Raw genomic sequence first — 18,050 nt, forward strand, 5'->3', positions numbered from 1 at the left:
GAAAATGACATTGTTCACTGCCATTGTCGAACAAGACTAAAAAAAAGTGTACTTTTGTTGGCCTATGGATATGGTGCAGTACAGATTTCTATTTTTATTAGGACAAATAAGAACATCAGCAATTGCCTTTATAGAAGAAGGCCAAGCTTATTTAGTCTGATATTGTTTACTGCTCTGACTAGGAGGCAGAATTCCTCATCCCCACTCTGTGTGTGTGTGTGCGCGCATTCAAAGAAGAAGATATAGTCTTTCTGTCTTTCTTTTTATGAAACATCTCTCTTCAACTTTTGCATGGAAAACACATTCACTACAGCTACATGAAGACAGAAGGAGCAATGCTTTTAAAAATGTTTTATAGTATTTTGAACACATTTCTTAATAACATTGTTATCTTCTGTGATGCATTTTTCAAATTGGCACCTTTAGAAGAAATGATCTCAAGAACATCACAATGATGTGGGAAGCTCACCATATAAGGTTCTTCTCCTGGTTCACACTGTGGACACTCGTGGCACATTCCGGTTGTCTGATTGTAATACTCATTTTCACCACAATTAGAATATTCAGCATTACCAGAATATACAAATGATGCCTGTATCAAAAAGTAAAGTTTTGTTACCTTTATTGCCAGGTTGTCATAGTTATTTAAAGGCAGACATGATGGATGGCTGAATCACTGGGCTTAAAACATACAACCATTCCACCCCAACAACCCCCAATAATATGGGCTACTGGACACTGAAGAAACTACCTCTCTTCAAATCCTGTCATGGATCTTCTAATCTTTATGACCTGAAGCTGATGACCTTGAATTTCTTCCATGATTTCACATTTTCTTGGAATAGAAAAGACTATAAATACATTTATGCCTACTCTTTATTTGACAGGCGGGCAGAAATATGAAGAATGTGGTATTTGGAGCAATGGCTAAATTTTAAAAATTGTCCACATCTTATTTTGTTAAAATATGAGACATTACAATTGAGGGCATGTGTGAAGACATATATTGAGAACAATGGAAGAGAAAAGAGAGAAAATTAGATTATCAATGGTTGTAAGGTAGACTTCAAAATTAGAATAAATATAAAAATGGAGCCCATTTTTCAAAAATAAGCATAGAATTTAGCTTTCTTTATAAAATTATATCCCTTTTAAATGGAATGTAAAGCCTTGGATATTAATCAAAGACATATAAGTTTATATTTATTGCACATTAATTGTGGATCTGAAACAAGAAACTGCTGGTTTGTTTGAATAAATTATGTCTAAAATATCTAATAAAAAATATTATATTTTAATTGTCTATAAATGCAATATAAAGGGCAATATTATTTGAAAAAGATGCCTAAGGTTATTTCCACATTAATGGCTTATAATATCTTATAAGTGTCATTCATTTATCATTGTGCCAAAATAATAATAATAATAACGCATACAAGATTTATATCACTTCAACGATGGCTGGGTGATGACATGAAAATATGATACAGGTGCAAAAATGACCAACAACTTTTCTGCAGAATGGGTATCTTCTTTCATAAATGCTATTTTGTAAGTTATCTATCTGGCATAATAAAAAAGGTGAAAAGAATATGACTTTTAGATGTAATGTTTAAATTGCAGACTTATTTTATGTGGTTTACAAAGGATTTGTAACATTTTATAACACTGTTTACAACATCCAGTTCCAAATTCCCCGTGCATTACTTAGGCAGGTTGTTTATAACAGGGGTCTCCAACTTTGGCCACTTTAAGCCTGGAGGACTTCAACTCCCAGAATTCCCCAGCCAGCTTTGGGAGTTGAAGTCCTCCAGGCTTAAAGTGGCCAAGGTTGCAGACCTCTGGTTTATAAGTCCTCCATGCATACAGATCAGAAGTTGGGGTCATCACTATGGAATTTGTGGTGGTTTTTTTTACACTCATCAGTCCTTTTAGTGAGATCTAAGTTTGCTTTATTCTTATTGACTTATTAGTATTTTTAGCTTCATTACAGACAATCGTCCATGAGAATATGGTCAGACAGCATGACAGCCATTCTGAGCATAGGCAAAGCCTCACTGCATTTTAAGAGAGCCTCCATTTCATGCTCCCAGCATTTCAAATCTGCCAAGTTAGTCCCAAAAGCAAAATGAAGCAAAAATGCTTTCATTAACATAAAAGTACTGAATATTGTATGCCTTCTTAATAACGCTTTCTAAAATTAGCTATCTGCAGCTATTGTTCTCAAGATCAAAGGAGTCCATTTCCACTTATTTTCAGAACTTTTCCGAAGCAAATATTATACTGAACATAAAATAGCTTGGACTATATAGCAATTTCAGCATTTCAAAATTAAACGGATTATTTTCTTTTGAGAACTTATTTTTCATTTGTTTCTTTTTTTATAAACTTCATTTATCCCCAAAGTAAGAGTGAAGAAGCTGAAGCCCTGAATGATAATTCCCAAATCCTTTTTCCTTCTGTTAGTTGAAGTTTATAAGCTGGAGATTTTAAGCTTATTCCAGGTTCAGAGGATCATAGACTTACAGAATTGCTCTTAAAATTGCCTTGAGTTTATTCAAATCTGCTATCTTGAAGACAAAGGTTTGCATATGACTACATTCTCTAGCAGTGTGTAAGATTGATCTGCTATATTAATCTGCTATGTGTTCTCTGTTGCTTGAGGTCAAGACAAGAAAACTTGAGCAACTTCTTTCTTTTACCAGTTGGTGAAGTGATGGAGCCTGCTGATCATGTTGGAAATTTCCTGTAGATTTCCTCCTAAACTCAGCAGAGTTCATCCCCAATTAATCTGCCATTACTATATGAAATGAAAGTGAAATGCTACCGCTTCACACAGATTCGGGCAAACCGGTAGCAGTAGCGGTACGTGGTTTGGCGAACCAATAGCGGGGACAGCACGAGGTTCCGCCCACCCACCCGGACGTCATTACTTCTTGGTTTTAACCAGGAAGTAACCTGTTTTTGACCCTCTGCGCATACACAGAAGGCTTTGCACATGCGCAGAGGGTCCAAAATCGCACATGATGTGCACGCCAATAGTGAAGGTAAGTAGATTTCACCCTGATTCAGGCCCTTTGAAAGATAATCTTTTTGGTTGAGTAATCAGTAACGTAAACCAATAACACTACTGCTTTTGCTTGTTTTCCTAGCTTAATTTAATCCAGATGTTTTCTATAGTAAACTAAGGTCATCTATCTGAATTTCTGAGCAAATATGCATATTTTTAACATAGAATTCCTCCTTCATTTCCATAGCTTTTTAAGCACTATTGTAATTGCATGAATCATGTCTATCAATTTACAGTTGCTTTCCTGTAATGAGTTCAGATTCCCCCTTGTTTATTTTCCATGCTGTGAACCTTGATTTATCTAGACAGTGAAGGCCATGAACTTTATGAATCCATGTTCTTCTTCATTTTTAATTGAGCAGCTTGATACTGTAAAAAATGTTTTTTTGGTAGTCTTTGTGAGAGGTGGACCATCTTGTCACAGTAGTCTATTATCCGGTAATACAAACCATGGTGTCAGAAACCAAATCTCTTCCATCCCTTTCCACTCCTACTTCACAGAGTGGAAGAATGAAAACTACAGGAGCTGCTAGGAAATTATGGTCTCTTCTTTCTCCATCTCTATTCAACACAAACCCTGGATCTTGTAAAAGTAATGAACATTACATGTACTTTGTCAATCAGATCAGCTTAACCCCTTGAGATTCAACAATATTAATGATATTTATGGGTTTGATTTTTTTTTAAAGACATAAAAAGGCGTTTTTAAAATGAAATATTCTGAAGTAGCTACATGGAAAAATTTTGGTTCTGATTAATAAAACACTAATGAATGGTTCTTTACTGTCAATTTGCTACAATTAATGGATGGACCTGCAGTTTATGCGTTCAAAATACCTACTATGAGAAAAGGGAACATATGAGTCCATCTGCCTTCTCCCAGATACACCATATTATCTTGATAATTTATCTGAAAAGAAAAGAAAGATTAACTGTTATTGCAGGAAAAAAGGTCACATTTAGAATGCTTTCTTATGCATATTACTTGGAAATCATTGTCATCACACAATAAGAAGCTGCTATAAAAAGTTCTTGTTTTTATAGGAAAAGAATGGCTAAGCAATTCATTAGTTAAAGCCAAGTTGTTCTGAACAAGAAGCTTAAGAGACAAAGGATGTTATTATTTCCAGAGGAGGACACTTTTAATTAAAAGCACAATAGATTGGGAAGTGTCTCTCCTTATCCCAAGAGGCAAGGTCCCAATTTAACTGTGGATGTGTCAGCCCTCCCCAGTAAACTAGACAGGAAACACAACTAGATGTGCTAATCCTACTATATTGTAAGACTACGTTAACAGACTCTTGCAAGTCTGAAGATACAAACTTCTAGCCATCACTTTTAACTACTTGATCCATAAAAGTTAAGAATTGTTAACCTAATTTTATGTAGCTTCTTCTCTGGTAATATTGTACTACTAACTAGAGCATACAAAACATTTGCTAGACCAATTCTTGAATACAGCTCATCTGTCTGGAACCTGCACTGCATATCGGACATTAATATAATTGAGCGAGTCCACAGATATTTCACAAGAGTCCTTCACTCCTCTGCTCGCAACAAAATACCTTATGCCACAAGGCTTGAAATTTTGGGCTTAAACAATTTAGAACTACCACCTTCAGTCTGACCTAAGCGTAGTACACAAAATTATCTGCTACAACGTGCTACCTGTCAATGACTACTTCAGCTTCAACTGCAACAATACACGAGCACACAATAGATACAAATTTAAGGTAAACTGCTCCAAACTCAATTGTAGAAAATACAACTTCAGCAACAGAGTGGTCAATGCCTGGAATGCACTACCTGACTCTGTGGTTTCATCCCCAAACCCCCATAATTTTAATTTTAGACTGTCTACTGTTGACCTCACCCCATTCCTAAGAGGTCTGTAACGGGCGTGCATAACTGCACTACCATGCCTACTGTCCCATTTCCTGTATTCATAATTATGTTTATACTTATATCTGCTTGACAAATAAATAAATAAAGTGAGTCCTTCCTAAGTTTATTTGTCTCACTATTCAGCTACCGAAGGCTCCTCCCTGTCTTAACTGATTGTTTTCTAGGTAGCACCTCTTCCCCTTTATCCCCAAGGTCATTCATACATTCCAACACAGAATGAGACGGCACACCTGGTTTGTATTATTAAAATCTAAATGGAAGAGAAGAGCTCTGCCCACCCAAATTTTGAATGTGGCACTAGCCACAATTCCATTGGGGGGGAAGGGCAGGAGGGGCAGCTGCTATCATCCATGAAACTCTGCTGGCATCAAAGGTGGGTTTGCTTGTGGATTGCGTTTTGTGGATTAGTTTTCCTGTTCCATTGTGTTATCCTGGCCAGGGATGTATAACATGAATGCTGGGTTGGTAGTAAATTTCCACAATCTGATTGTACTTGGAAGTTTTAACTTACCTTCCTTGGTGAAAAATCTGAAATAGCCCAGGAATTCATGGCAACAATGGCAATGTGGATCTGATCCAGTTTACTGAGGGCACACACAAGATCTGATTTTGGATTTGGGGCAGATGGAGGAGATTGAACTTCTCCCTTGTGATGGACAGACCATGTTTGACTGAAATGTCTGCAGAGGGGAGGATCTATTAGAGAGGTCTGTCCCAAGCATCTAATGCAGGGCTCTCCAACCTTGGCACTTTTAAGACTTGTGGACTTCAACACCCAGAATTCCACAGCCAACAAAACTGGCTAAGGAATTCTGAGAGTTAAAGTCCACAAGTCTTAAAGGTGCCAAGGTTGGAGACCGTTGATCTAATGGTTCTCTTGAATTTTCAGAGGATCTTGGGGAGTTTTCTGGAGAGGTGATGGGCAACTCAATCAAAGTATGAATTGCAAAATAAATAACATGACAGACAGACAGGCAGACTCTAGCATGAAAGTACTGCCAGAAGAACAAAAAGAACTCCTAGATTTAAAATACAAAAATATATCCCTTTTTACCAAAAGCATGACAGACAACTGACTGGATTCATTAATTGTTTTTTTCTCTCTCCAGTGAAATTGTTTGGGAAAAGGGAGTAAAAATCCTGCCCTTCAGCAGATGAGGGGGGAAAAAGAACAAGCTTTTTCTATAAAAGGTTTATGCTTCAGGGTTTTAACAAATTAAATATCTCTGATATTTGAGGTGTGGCTGTAACAGTGTGGTCTTTGCAGAAAGCATTAATTCTTTTTCTAGAGATCTATTTTGAACACATATCTTTTAAGTTATTTTCTGAATCTCAAGGCAGCATAAAGTAGCTTCTGTTTACATTACAGTGTCCAGTTAAATAATGGCACTCTCACACATACAGATGTTACTTTTAAAATCAATACAGTTGATGTCATAAGTATACTACTGAACTACTAAGTAGTAAACTCCCCGCATATGTTCCTTCTAGCAAGGAGACTAGCTCAGACAAGTTACTGTATAGATGGGGAGAGGAAGGCAAAGAATCTGATCTATCTATACATAATTTCTTTAGAACACAAACCAACCCGTCAGCTTTTCTAAAAAGTCTTATTGAGTTCTCCAAAAATGAATGAAATACACTTTATATTTTCACTTGAAACCCATGCAGTTAAAACTTCACAATTTTGATTAGATGATGCCTCTAAAAATTGCTTTATCAAAGGGCAGACAGAAAAACTTAGATTGCCTAAATATAGGTATTAAAAATACCATTTCACAATCATATATTTTTTTATTTCCTTATATTCTTATATTTTTGAGAGTAGAATCATGTGTTCATAACTATGGAAGGAAATGTCTTATATCTTATATAGCTTGCTCTGGGTTGAAGTTTGGTAACATTCCCACAACCATGTATTATTCCACCAAACACATTCCAATAAACCATTCCCAACAAGGGTACAGTTAGTTGTAGCCCAGGTATGGAGGCTGGTATATAAACATTGTCATGAAGATTGATTCTACCCTATCTATATAAAGTATTATTTTTCTGCAGTTCTAATTATCCTCTGAAGTCTGTGTTTTCTTGTTGGGTTGCAGAACCGAACCAGACAGTTATAGAGGCGCAAATGACAGACTCAATAATTCCTCTGTAGAATTGGATCAGCAGCTCCTTGGGCAGTTTGAGCTTACTGAGTTGGCGCAGAAAGAACATTCTTTGTTGTCCTTTTTAATGATGTTTTGATGTTAGCTGTCCATTTGAGATCTTGCGATATGATAGAACCCAGAAATTTGAAGGTTTCTACTGTTGATACTGTGTTGTCAAGTATTGTGAGAGGTGGAAGTATGGAAGGGTTTTTCCTAAAGTCTACCACCATTTCTACGGTTTTGAGTGTGTTCAGTTCCAGATTGTTTTGGTTGCACCACAAGGCTAGTCATTCGACCTCTCGTCTATATGCGGATTCGTCATTGTCTCGAATGAGACCAATCACTGTTGTGTCATCTGCGAACTTCAGTAGCTTAACAAATGGATCATTGGAGATGCAGTCATTGGTATACAGAGAGAAGAGAAGTGGGGAGAGCACACAGCCTTGGGGGGCCCCTGTGCTACTTGTACAGGTATTTGATGTGATCTTGCTTAGCTTCACCTGCTGCTTCCTGTTTGTTTCCTTATATTCTTATACTTTTGAGAGTAGAATCATGTGTTCATAACTATGGAAGGAAATGTCTTATATCTTATATAGCTTGCTCTGGGTTGAAGTTTGGTAACATTCCCACAACCATGTATTATTCCACCAAACACATTCCAATAAACCATTCCCAACAAGGGTACAGTTAGTTGTAGCCCAGGTATGGAGGCTGGTATATAAACATTGTCATGAAGATTGATTCTACCCTAGCTATATAAAGTACACTATATATACGGTATCTTTATATAGTGTATATAAATTATGTACACTATATAACAGTGTTGGCAAACCTCTCGTGTGCCGCCTGTGTGCCGGAAGTGGCACGCAAAACTGTCCTGCAGCAAATGTGCCGCCTCGCTGGCTCCCATCACGTTCCTGTGCTCAAACACGCGCTGGCCAGCTGTCTGCCATGCACACGGTGCTGGCAACTCCGGAAGTGCGGCGGTCCATCGTGCATGCGTGTTGGTGAACCTCTGGCACGCGTGCTGCCTCGCGCATGTGCGGTCTGCCGGCATCGTACATGCATGACGGCCAGCTGACCGGCATGCATTTGAGGACAGACGAGGAGCCGGTGAAGGCATGCATTTTCCTCGGGACGGTTTCGCGTGCTGCTTCCGGCACGCGTGCCATAGGTTCGCCAACACTGCTATATAAAAGAAGAGGATGTCAACTTATTTTCCAAAGCACCAGAAGGCAAGAAAAGAAACAATGGATGGAAACTAATCAAGGTGAGAAGCAATTTGGGATTAAGGTGAAACTTCCTAACAGTGAAAACAATTAACCAGTGGAACAGCTTGCCTTCAGAAGTTGTAAATTTTTAAGAAAAGACTGGACAGCCACCTGTCAGAAATTGTATAGGGTCTCCTACTTCATCAGGGGGTTGGACTAGAAGACCTCCAAGGTCCCTTCCTGCTAATCTAGTCTGATTCTAGATTCTATCTCTGCTGACCATTGGCCTCATTCATAAAAGATGTAGCTATCTGGCTGAAAGCAAGCAAATTAACTTTTATTAACTTAAATGCCACTGATTTGTCTCAGAAATAAGTGAGACTTGATGAAATCTGTACCACTGTGTTATTATAACCAAGGATAAATTGTTCTGAAGCAAACTTGCTTCTAGCAGAAAGATATAGCTAGAGTTAACAATTCAACTCTCATCCTTCCACCATCCTTCTATATTGTTAATAAGAAAGAAGCAGGCACTCTTGTGTTCATCAAGTTTGCCACTAATATAATCTAAGACTAAGCAGTCAAGGTGAAGGTGTATACATTTTCTTGAATACCTTCATCACATCTTTCTATCCATGTTCACAGAATCTGATTAAATAAGTCAAAGAAAGTCCCAGCAGCTTCCTTAAGGTAGTTTTGTGTTTATTTATTTATTACATTTGTATACCACCCTTCTCCCGAAGGACTCAGGGCGGTTCACAGCCAGTAAAACCACAATACATATAATACAGGTTAAAAACAGTATAAAAAACTAATTCAATATATGGCCTAAAAATTTTAAATACGATTAAAAAGCCCATTTAAAAACCCCAGTGTAAAACCTCAATTTAAAACTATGTTCAAGCTAGTCGTGCACGTCGAAACAACAATGTCTTCAGCTCGCGGCGGAAGGTCCGGAGGTCGGGGAGTTGACGAAGCCCCAGAGGCAGCTCATTCCAGAGGGCAGGAGCCCCCACAGAGAAGGCACTGGAGGTTGCCAGCCGACATTGTTTGGCTGACGGTATACGAAGGAGGCCCTCTCTGTGAGAGTGCACTGGTCGGTGGGAGGCTACTGGTGGCAGTAGGCGGTCCCGTAGATACCCCGGTAGGTGTTATCCTTAATTATTTTTTTCTGGCTTAGTGTATTATGTAACTTAGTGTCTTTTGAAACTTTACCAGTGACTTTTCAATCAGTTTTTGGGTTCAATTCAAAATATTATTAACTATAAATCCCCCCTTGGCATAGGGACCGGCTATCTCTCCGATTGTTTCTGCCCACCTAGTAAAATCTAACTGGTGTTTCTATCTCATCCATTAAGCAATTTCATTTGACAGGCATACAAAGAGCCTCTCCTTTGTTGTGGTTCCTTTGGACTAAAATTTTCTTCACAAGAAAACCTCAAGTTAGGACTGGTGGGACCTTGCAAGCCTTTAAACAATTGTTGGAAATCCCCCCCCCTCTGAATTCTGGAATAATTTGGGGTGTGACCATCTGTCAGTGTCAGTTTTGATTAGGTTATGTCTCCCTATCCCTGTTATATTTATTTTAGTGTTATTTTGTTTTGTTTTTAGATAATGCATCAGCACAACGCAGTACACCACTCAGAGTCAGTGATGAATTTGTGGCTTTCTAAACTGAAATTATAAATACAAATACGTAACAAGATAACAGAGTTGGAAGGGGCATTGGAAGTCTTCTGGTCCAAGCCCCTGCTCAAACAGGAGATCCTATACCATTTCAGACAAATGGCTGTTCAGTCTCTTCTTAAAAATCTCCAGTAATATCACCCACAACTTCTGGATGCAAGCTGTTCCACTGGTTAATTGTTCTCATTGTTAGGAAATTTCTTCTTAGTCCTAGGTTGGTTCTCTCTTTGATCAGTTTCCATCCATTTCTTGTCCTTTGGAGAATAGGTTAAGCCCCTCTTCCTTATGGCAGGCCCACAAATTCCAGGAAATAATCAAGGAGAGAAGGAACCTGGAATTAAGGAGAAACTTCCTAACTGTGAGAACAATTAACCAGTGGAACAGCTTGCCTTCAGAAGTTGTGGGTGCTGCATCAGCAGAGGCTTTTAAGAAGACACCTGGACAGCCACTTGTCTGAAATGATATAAGGCCTCCTGTTTGAGCAGGGTATTGGCATAGAAGACCTCCAAGGTGCTTTCCAGCTCTATTTTGAATTTTTAAAAATTGGAACGCTGCTATCACGTCACTCCTAGTCCTTCTTTTCACCAGGCTAAACATACCAATTTCTGCAAATAAATTGATGTAGAGAATCTGCTTCAATACAGGATCAGGCTAATTCTATTATCTCATTTTGTTCTGCAGACTTATTATTATGGTCGCCTGGGAAGAAGGAAGAAAGAACTGCTCCCACATGAGCCATAATTTCTGATTCTCACATTTCACTGAAAAATATCTTAGAAACTGTAACAGAAAGTAAAATGTGCAATTGCCATTCTAACTATAGGTATTGTGTGAAAAGGGTCCTATATTTCAGCATTTTCAGCTAATGAAAATCACACAAGATTCTATTAATCTAACCTTACAATAAAGTTAGAGCAAATAATGCTGGGTGTTGTTCTTGTCTGGACTACCTTGTAAGACTGACATCAATCTTATAAGTATCCCTGAAAACTATGGAAGGTCCATGCTCAGGCATTTTGCTACTCTTCCTCCTTTGTATAGAAATTTTGTTTGTCTAGGCTATGGTTCTTTGTCCTCTCTCCTAAGTCATTCCCACATACCATTACATCTAGCTATGCTGTCTATTTTGGAAATCTAGGACTGCTGTACTTTAGAAACCTGTTGACATGACACTAATTTGAATTCCCTGCAAAGCCCCTGTGTAGGATGCTGCTGAAACACACCACTTTCTGATTCAGGAATGCCTTTTCTATGTAGATTGTAAGGGGAAAATAAGGGAAGGAAATGCCTGTATCAAAACATTTGTGCCTAGTTTTGCAGACAGGTGGCCTTCAAAAATCCACTAGGAGGCTCTCTGCCGTTTATGTCTCCGAGCATAAAACTTGCAAAATTGAACATACTTCCGTCACAACACATGTGCTATTGATGCAAAGGGGATGTAATAATAATAACAACAGAGTTGGAAGGGACCTTGGAGGCCTTCTAGTCCAACACCCTGCCCAGACAGGAAACTCTATACCATCTCAGACATAAATTCTTATGCATTATTATTTTTTACTTTATTCATTAAAAATGAAACTCAGTCACCTTAACATTCAAAAATGCATCAAAAATATCGTTGAATGGTGCTAATGATTGATACGAGTTGCCGCCAGTGTCCTAGGTATCAGCCAAGTACCTTCTTAAGATGTACGATGTTCCAGGTAGAGCGTTTTTTTGCAGTTCTGCTGGTGTTATTGCAGGAAGCTGCAATTTGTTGATCTTATAACATTCTTTGACATGGTACCAAGTGCCCCGATAACAATGGGTATCACTGTTACATGTTTCATCCAGAGCCGTGTAGTTTCGATATTTCATGATTTTTTCCAGTTCTTTTTCTTCGACTCTGGCATTTCCTGGTACCGTGATGTCAATAAATTGTACGTTTCCGTTTTCGACAACTGTGATATCTGGCGTGTCGTGTTCCAAGTGACGATCCGTCTGTATTTGAAAGTCCTACAAGATCTTCACCTTCTCATTTTCTATAACTTTTTTCACTTTATGTTCCCATGACTTTTTGGATACAGGTAAGTCATATTTTTTACATAATGACCAGTGGATTAATTTAGCAACTTCGTCGTGTCTAGCTTTGTAATCAGTTTGTGCGATTTTGCTGCATTCACATATTAAATGTGAAACAGTTTCAACTTTGTTGTTGAAAAATCGGCAGTTTGGATTGTTGGTAGATTTTTGTATCTTTGCTTTCATGACATTAGTTTGTAGTGCTTGTTCTTGAGCAGTGAATATTAAACCTTCCGTTTCTTTCTTGATGGTTCCCATCTTAAGCCATGCCTGTGTAAAGTTGTCATCACATTTTCCCTCAATGCTTTTCAAGTGCTGTCCATGCATCATCATCATCATCATCATCATCATCTCGGCATCTCGGCATCTCGGTACAGTCAGCTGCAACCGCAGCTGGCTGTTGGGGGTGAGTCATTGGCCCCGACGGAAAGGGTGCACAACTTGGGCGTTCTCCTGGATGGTCGGCTGTCGTTTGAAGACCATGTGGCGGCCGTCTCCAGGAGAGCTTTTTACCAGGTCCGCCTGGTTCGCCAGTTGCGCCCCTTTCTGGACCGGGATGCCTTATGCACGGTCACTCATGCTCTCGTCACTTCTTGCCTGGATTATTGCAATGCTCTCTACATGGGGCTACCCCTGAGGTGCACCCGGAGACTTCAGCTAGTCCAGAATGCAGCTGCGCGGGTGATTGAGGGAGCACCACGTTGCTCCCGGGTAACACCACTCCTGCGCAGTCTGCACTGGCTTCCTGTGGTCTTTCGGGTGCGCTTCAAGGTTCTGGTTACCACCTTTAAAGCGCTCCATGGCTTAGGGCCCAGGTACTTACGGGACCGCCTGCTGTTACCTTATGCCTCCCATCGACCCGTACGCTCTCACAGAGAGGGTCTTCTCAGGGTGCCGTCCGCCAAGCAATGCCGGCTGGCAGCCCCCAGGGGAAGGGCCTTCTCTGTTGGAGCACCTACTCTCTGGAACAACCTTCCCCCCCGGTTTGCGCCAAATATCTGACCTTCGGACCTTTCGTCGGGAATTAAAAACTCATTTATTCATTCAAGCGGGACTGGACTGATTTTTTAGATTTTTTAAATTTCTAAATTTTAAATTTTAAATTTTTAAATCTTCTGTAATTTTATATGGGGTATTTTAGATTGGTCAATTTGACGGTTTTAATTCGGCCACTATTGAATAGGTATTTTAAATTGATTTTTAACTTTGTATACTTATTGCTTTTTATCTTGGCTGTACACCGCCCTGAGTCCTTCGGGAGAAGGGCGGTATAAAAGTTTAATAAATAAATAAATAAATAAAATCATCATCATTATCATCATTATATTGTTCTATCCCTCTTCCTCATGAATAAAAAACTGATGGCAGAACAAAATGTGTCTAGGGTTGTGTGCATCTGACAGAGGCAGGATCTTGATCATATGCTTGTGGATGTCATCTTGACTTCTTTATGCACACATGGACTGCTTTCATTCTTTCTATATGCTGCTATGTAAGAAGACTCAGCGGGCATCCTTGCAAATATGCTGTGTTCTTCAAGTAAAGGCTGTGTTGTGCCCATCATAGGGATTATAGGGAATGATGACTCTTGAAATACTTTAGGCTGCTATTTCAATATCATTCTGAACACTTCATGCTTTTAATAAATTCATATTGCAACTACAGTTGCTATTGATTCATACTATCCATTTATCAACATTTCTCTGTGAAGCTTTTCTGGTGTTCTTTGCCCCCTTCCAGTCATTGTGCCATGCCATGCACTGAACCCTGTGCCACCTGGCAATCCAAACAGGGAGAGAGCAAGGATAGCAAGTGGGATTCGCTTTTTTTTATGTTGCAAATTCAGCAGAAAAGCTGGGTGTGCACGGTTAAGGGAAGAAGCAGCAGCCTCTGGAAGGACTGTAGCATGTGATCCTGTTCCCGTGCCAACTCGCAGGCCCGAGCAGGATTCTCCAGGAATCTGAAGCCACACAAGCTGCAGGCAGAATTCATACATGCGGGGAGCTTTGGAGGCAGTTCCCTGTGCTGAGCTTGATCACGTGTCCAGCTAATTGCAAAAATCACTTCATGTAAGCTGGCTGTCAAGGAGATTGTAAATCAGGGCTGGCAAACGCTGAAGATACAGACCAGGGGGGTGGGTTGAAAAATCAATCTGATTTAGTAAAGAAGAAATGTAGGGAGCAAGCACATCTGGACCCTTGCCGAGCATTAAATACTCTTTGACACATTAGCCACACATCATCTGGGCTCTACAATGGCAACTTTATGGATATTATTCTTCAACATGAACTCAAAAGCTACTTAATTCATTCTTCCCAGATGATTAGAATCTCATTCTTGGGGAGACGGGGGGCGGGGGAATGGGGACATTAAGCATAGGGACAGTGTTACAGAAGGCCAGCTGCCTTTCAACCTCTCTAGAAGAAAATTGTTCCACTAGCTTGTTTCTACGGGGAGTTGTAAATCAACAAAGACATTATACTACTACTTCTAGACCAACCTTCCCCTTCCCCACTGATCTTGAAGGACATTTTCAGTTTCATGTAAAACAGACTTCTAAACATACAGAAAACCATCCCCCAGGCCAATGTTCGTAGTCAAAAAAGATGTTAATTTGAAAGCAAAAACATCCCTGCTAAGTAGAGCTGATGTATTGGCAGAGGGTTGTAGAGATTCTAAATTAGTTGCAAAGCTGCAGGGAGTAATGAGGTATTCAGGGTGGTGGGTTTTTTTCTTTTCTTCTTAATATTAATTTTGAGGGGGTTAATCTCTCCCCAGCCCTGGAGGAACTCTGGAAAGATTTGATGTTCATCTGGAGAGTTGTCAAGATTTTTACAGCAGTTTAATGACTGCCAACATGGGTGGTTGTTGCTTGGAGGTATTCCAGTGTGGCAATTTGGGGGTTGGAGTCTATAAACTAAGAGTGTATATTCATCAAATCTATGTAGAACCGGACAAAGGATGGGAAACATAAAATATTGCTGAAATATCAGGTATACATTTTAAAAATTGAACACAACCCCCTTGCTGGATATTAAAATGGATTACATGCTGTGGTTAATCGTAGTTAATCTACTGCAGAGGAATTAATTTAGGGCAATGTAATGGCAAGAACAGGGCTTTTTAATGAGAATGCTGTGCTTAGTCTACAAGAACGTGAGAGAGAAGACTCAAAAGTGCTGGAGGGGTGTCCGTTTATCTTGCTTTTGGCCATCCTTTAATTGAAAAGGAACACTGGGGCCACAGACTTGTCTGTAATAAATGTGGGACAGAGTTGAAGCAGAATCCACCTTTTTCTCCTTGAATGTTGGTCTCCAAAAGGATTTTTCTTCATTACAGGTAGTCCTTGACTTACGACCACAATTGAGCTCGACATTTCTGTTGCTAAGTGAAACATTTGTTAACGGAGTTCTGCCCCATTTTATGACCTTTCTTGCCACAGTTGTTAAGTGAATCACTGCAGATGTTAAATTAGTAACACAGTTGCTAAGTCAGTCTGGCTTCCCCATTAACTTTGCTTGTCAGAAAGTCACAAAAGATGATCACATGACCCTACGACATGGCAACCATAAATATGAACCAGTTGCCAAGCTTCCAAATTTTGATCACGTGACCAAGGGGATGCTGCAATAGTTGTAAGTGTGAAAAACGGTCATAAGTCACTTTTTTCACTGCCGTTGGAACTTTGAACGGTCACTAAATGAACTGTTATAAGTTGAAGACTACCTGTACTTGGACTGATCTGAAGTCTTGGGCAGGAGTCTCAAAACTTGGCAACTTTACAACTTGTGGACCTCAACTCCCAGAATTATTCAGCCAGCTATCTATGATGGTTGGGGAATTCTGGGAACTGAAGTCCACAAGTCTTCAAGTTGCCAAGTTTGGAGACCCCTGATCTTGTCCACTGGGTGCAAATTTTAAGATCATTGTCTTAAAGTACCTATTGATTTGAAAGGAAGCCCCACAGAATTTAAAGGGAGTTATTTCTGAATATAGATAGATATAATTTTGCTTTCTGGATTTTTAGTACTTAGATTTTACATCCCCACAAAAAGCAGTGATCATGTATTTGATGTACTGGTATACTGGTTTGATGTACAACCAGTTTATTTTTTAAAAAATCACACTAGTTTTGCAAGTATTTTTTCTTAGCGCAAATAGAATCCAAATGCCAGGTCCAAATACCAGGACCCCTTCTGAGATGTTTTCCTTTGGAAACATTTTAGTAAATTAGCCAGATCACCTGAAATAGGATCAAAGGAGGCTGGCTTTTTATACAATCATATAATTATACTATATATTTTGGATCTATTGTATGCTACCCAGAGTCTTCTTGGAGTTGGGTGGTCTTAACAAATCTAATAGTAAATAAAAATAAATATATTATCTTGCACCATTGAAACAATGGTTGCATATGCAATGATGATGCCTAGCCAAGTACATCGAAACAAAGAGAACAGATCCAATGTACAATTTAACTCTGGTTTTCTTTCTCAAGTTCCCATGGTTTTTCTTTTAACTATGAAATATATACTGTCCACTGAACCCAGTGTGGCTTCCTTCTGAATAGATATTGTACAGAGCTGAAGGACAGGTATCACTATTAAGGCAACAAGCTGATGAAAGAGGCTTGAGACTATGTCAAGAAGAAAATGTCTCAGACAGGCCAGTCCTAGTCCACCTGAAGAGAAAGGAAGGAAGAAAGGAATGAGTTTCAAATTATTCAGACTTGAAAGTTTCTGTTGCTGTTACAATAAAAGAAGCACTGACTTACATGGCATTGGATTCTTAGTCTACTTTGAAGGATATATAGCCCTACTTAAAAAATGGGAATTGAGACCAGAAACTCTGTTGCTCAACAATTCCATTATAAAGTACAACCAGAGGTGGGTTTCAGCAGGTTCTGACCAGTTCTGGAGAAATTTTGAGTAGTTCAGAGAACTGGTAGTAAACAGGAGTTGAATAGATATGAAGGGAATATGTATGTAACTGGAGTGTGATTAGAATGTACAAAAAGTATATATGGAATATGCATGATGTTATATTGTAATCTACATGAAAGAAAAAGTGTTAGAAAAGTATGTACCAGACAAGTCACACCATGTCTAATGTTTTTAAATTGTATATTTAATAAAATTTATTTTAAAAAAAATCTGACTGGCCCCACCCCCATCTATTCTCTGCCTCCCGAGTCTCAGCTGATCGGGAGGAAATGGGGATTTTTGCTGTAACCTTTCCCCTGGATTGGGGAGGGAATGGAGATTTTACAGTATCCTTCCCCTGGAGTGGGGTGGGAATGGAGATTTTACAGTATCCTTCCCCTGCCACGCCCACCAAGCCATGCCCACCAAGTCACGCCACGCCCACCAAGCCACACCCACAGAACCGGTAGTAAAAAAAATTGAAACCCACCATTGAGTCACACAACCACCCTTTTCAACCTCCTGCTGGGTTTCCCATTGATTTTGCTTCCTGGAAGCTGTAATTGATGATTGCAAATGGCAATCATGTCACTGGCAATCTGCAATTATCCTTACCAATCATCTGAATCATGATCACTCTGGATATCCTGTGATTGCCACTACAAGGCAGGATCATAACTCTCCTTGTTCAGCACCATGCTGACTTTGAACAAGTAATTGCTGAAGAAGGACTGCCTGTAAAGGATTTCTTTGTGGTTTAATTTTGGAGATGCCCAGGTAGATGTGGTGGCAATTGACTCAAACAACAAGAGTAACTGAGAGAGGATGATCAGATAAGAAGGGCCCCATCAGTTCTGCTTACTTGCATCATTTGGCAGGTATCTCAACAATCTTACATTTGTCCTATTCTGAGACACACTCTTGAAAATGTTTTAAACTATGGCTGCATTATTTATGAGCCATTACATATAATTTTCTCCTCCAATTCAGTTTTACAGTTCTGAATAGAGCTTCTGAATCTGACTGGAGCAAGCTGGGCCGCTGT

At 39.4% G+C, this 18,050-nt stretch overlaps 1 protein-coding gene across 1 annotated transcript in view; it reads right to left on the reverse strand.

The window, feature by feature from the left end:
• Nucleotides 1-18,050, reverse strand: part of EDAR (ectodysplasin A receptor) — a 113,575-nt gene that overhangs the window by 23,081 nt on the left and 72,444 nt on the right. Inside the window, exons 2-3 of the mRNA XM_058185230.1 lie at nt 3,912-3,980; nt 470-592 (exon numbers count right to left, since the gene is read on the reverse strand). Coding sequence (XP_058041213.1) covers nt 470-592; nt 3,912-3,962 — 174 coding nt within the window. The 5' untranslated portion in view covers nt 3,963-3,980. The remainder of the gene's footprint in view (nt 1-469; nt 593-3,911; nt 3,981-18,050) is intronic.

Source organism: Ahaetulla prasina, chromosome 5 (genome assembly GCF_028640845.1).
Source record: "Ahaetulla prasina isolate Xishuangbanna chromosome 5, ASM2864084v1, whole genome shotgun sequence".
NCBI classification, from domain to species: Eukaryota; Metazoa; Chordata; class Lepidosauria; order Squamata; family Colubridae; genus Ahaetulla; species Ahaetulla prasina.